At 46.1% G+C, this 2,836-nt stretch overlaps 1 protein-coding gene across 1 annotated transcript; it reads left to right on the top strand.

Moving 5' to 3' along the window:
• Nucleotides 1-171, top strand: LOC113935663 (COP9 signalosome complex subunit 9-like). The gene has a single exon (XM_035725031.1). The coding sequence runs from the start codon at nucleotides 1-3 to the stop codon at nucleotides 169-171; it is 171 nt and encodes a 56-aa protein (XP_035580924.1).
• The last annotated feature ends 2,665 nt before the right edge of the window (nucleotides 172-2,836 follow it).

The raw sequence follows: 2,836 nt of genomic DNA, 5'->3' as shown, positions 1-2,836 counted from the left end.
ATGAAGCGGGCAGTGGACGAGATGTTCCCTGAGGGCGCCGGGCCCTACGGGGACCTGGACGAGGCAGGAAGCAGCATGGGGCTCCCGATGGACTTGGCAGCCAATGAGAAGGCAGTTCATGCAGACTTTTTCAATGATTTTGAAGATCTGTTTGATGATGATATCCAGTGAGACGCCAACCGGCGGTGCATGTGGTCATGTGTGTTACGAGGTGGTGTGGCGGAGTTCCTCAGAGGACAATTTCAGATGGTCCTAAAGAACTCGTGGATGTTACTTGAAATTAGGAGATGGTTAACCAAGAAAGAGAAGGATGGTTTTAACTATCTGCATGAGGCCCGCTTATCTCTGAATGTGACCAACTTTTGTCCTTCAATTAAAAAGCGATGCCATCAAAAAAAAAAAAAAAAAAGAACTACATTTTGTAAGGCAATAGCTGCCATAGTGGTTCCTCTGATGGATCTGGGCAAAACAAATTAAAAACCTTTTGGAAGAGATTCACTGTTGTAGATACCATTAAGAATATCTGTGATTCATGAGAAGAGGTCAAAATGTGAACATGCACAGGGGTTTGGAAGAAGCTGATTCCAAGCCTTGTAGATGACTTTGAGGGGCTCAGGACTTCAGTGGAGGAAGTCACTGCAGATGTGGTGGAAACAGCAAGAGAACTCAAATTAGAGGTAAAGCCTGAGCATGGGACTGAATTGCTGTGATCTCATGATCAGACTGAAGGGATGAGGAGCTGCTGCTTATGAATGAGCAAAGAAAGCGGTTTCTTGAGTTGGAATCAACTCCTGGTGAAGATGCTGTGACGATCGTTGTAATGGCAACAAAAGATTTAGACTACGAGACAGACTTAGTTGATAAAGCAGCAGCAGAACTTGAGAGGCCTGACTCCAGTTCTGAAGGAAGTTCTACTGTGGGTAAAATGCTATCCAAAGGCATCACATATTACAGGGAAACTGTTCATGAAAGGCAGAGTCAATTGATGCAGCAAAGTTCAGTTTGTCTTAAGAAACTGCCACAGTCCCCCCAGCCTTCAGCAACCATGACCCTGATCAGTCAGTAGCCATGGACATTGAGGCAAGACCCTCCACAGCAAAAAGATCACACTTTGCTGAAAGCTCACTTGATAGTTAGCATCCTTTAGCAATAAAGTGTTTTTTAAAATTAAGATATGTATGTTGTTTTTTTAAGGCATAATGCTATTGCAAACTTACTAGACTACAGTATAAACATATTTTTTATGTGCATTGGAAAACCAAAAAATTCATTTGACTCAGTGGGGTGCCTGGGTGGCTCCGTCAGTTCAGTAGCCAACTCTTGGTTTTGGCTCAGGTCATGATCTCAGGGTCCTGGGATCAAGCCCCATGACGGGCTCCTTGTTGAGCGGGGAGTCTACTTGAGGATTCTCTCTCCATCTCCCTCTGGTCCTCCCTATGCTCGTGCTCTCTCTCTCTAAAACAAATAAGTAATTCTTCAATAATATTTCAGAAATAAATTTAAAAATTCATCGGACTTACTTTATTGGATTATTTGCTTTATTGTGGTGGTCTGGAACCCAACCGGCCATTATCTCCAAGGTGTGCCTGTCCTCCAAGGTGTGTCTGTCTTGGATTTCAGCTGTGTAGGGAGGGCCTTGCAGTACCTCCTGGAAGCCACAGGGAGGAGAACCCAGCTCTCCCCAGGCAGACACTCAATTCTTTGGCTGACTGACAGCTAGCTTCCTGGAGTGTGGGTGATGAATCAGAAAGAGCTGGAACTCAGGTCTCCTGGAGCCAATCCCTGAGGGACAGCAGGAGAAGCTGAGGTGGTCAACATGGTTCTAGACTCTCAGGGTATTCCTGGTCCAAAGGGCTCAAGGCAGCCCTTTAAAGTTCAAAGTGCCACCTGAAGCAGGCAAAGGCCCTCTGGTGTAAAGGACTCTCTAATAAAAGGGCAGGATGTCCCTTTCTCCTTCCTGGACCTCTGACTTTCATTTTCCCCTAAAATCCATTCTCCCATGACAGCCAGGAAGGATCCATGCTCAGAATCCTCCACAAGTTTTTCAGTAGCCATAGAATGAAATCCCAACTCCTCATGGTGGCTTAGAGATGATCCAGCTCTGGCCTCCCTCTTCCTTGTCAACCCAGACCTGCTGGGAGAAGTTCTCAAGGAACGCTGCTGCTATCTCTCCCCACAGCTCAAGGTCTTCAGAAGACTGGAGCTTTAATTACTTTAGGTCTACATTGAAATGTTCCCCTACCCAGCCAGCGGAACCAAGGATACCTACCCGATCACAATCACATTGCACCTGTTTTATTTTCTCCCCAGAATTGTCATTCTATGAAGTTATCTTGTTCCTTAATTTACAAAATTAGATTATGATCTGTCTTCTCCACTGGAACATAAGCTCCACAGACAGGTATCTTATCTATCTTGAATTCCCAGTGCCAAGAGGCAAAATACCTGCTCAGTATTTGTGAATGAGAGAATGGGAGAAGGGATCAGAATTCAGTGGAACTGATCCAGGAAGGCTTCCTGGGAGAAGTTTAATAAGCAAAGGATGCACAGGGACAAAAAGTGGGTGGCAAAGGAGGAAACCAGACCTGCTGGACAACGTGGCTGCTTTCTGGGGTGTGATAGTTAACATTGGCAGAGGCACAGGAAAGGAAGGGACAGGGATGTCCCAAATTCTGCCTCCCAATACCCCACACCCCAGCTCCTTTCCTCTTCAAAGATTTTAGGCTTTTCACCTAGGTGTTCACCAAGGTCTCAAGGCCCCATTGTGCATCCCTTCAAATCCCGCATTCCCTCTCTGAACCCAGGAAGCTGGCTCCCAGCCCCTAGGTGTGTCTGT

This window comes from Zalophus californianus, chromosome 17 (assembly GCF_009762305.2).
Source record: "Zalophus californianus isolate mZalCal1 chromosome 17, mZalCal1.pri.v2, whole genome shotgun sequence".
Taxonomy (NCBI): Eukaryota; Metazoa; Chordata; class Mammalia; order Carnivora; family Otariidae; genus Zalophus; species Zalophus californianus.
This window is presented reverse-complemented; position numbering and strand designations above follow the sequence as displayed.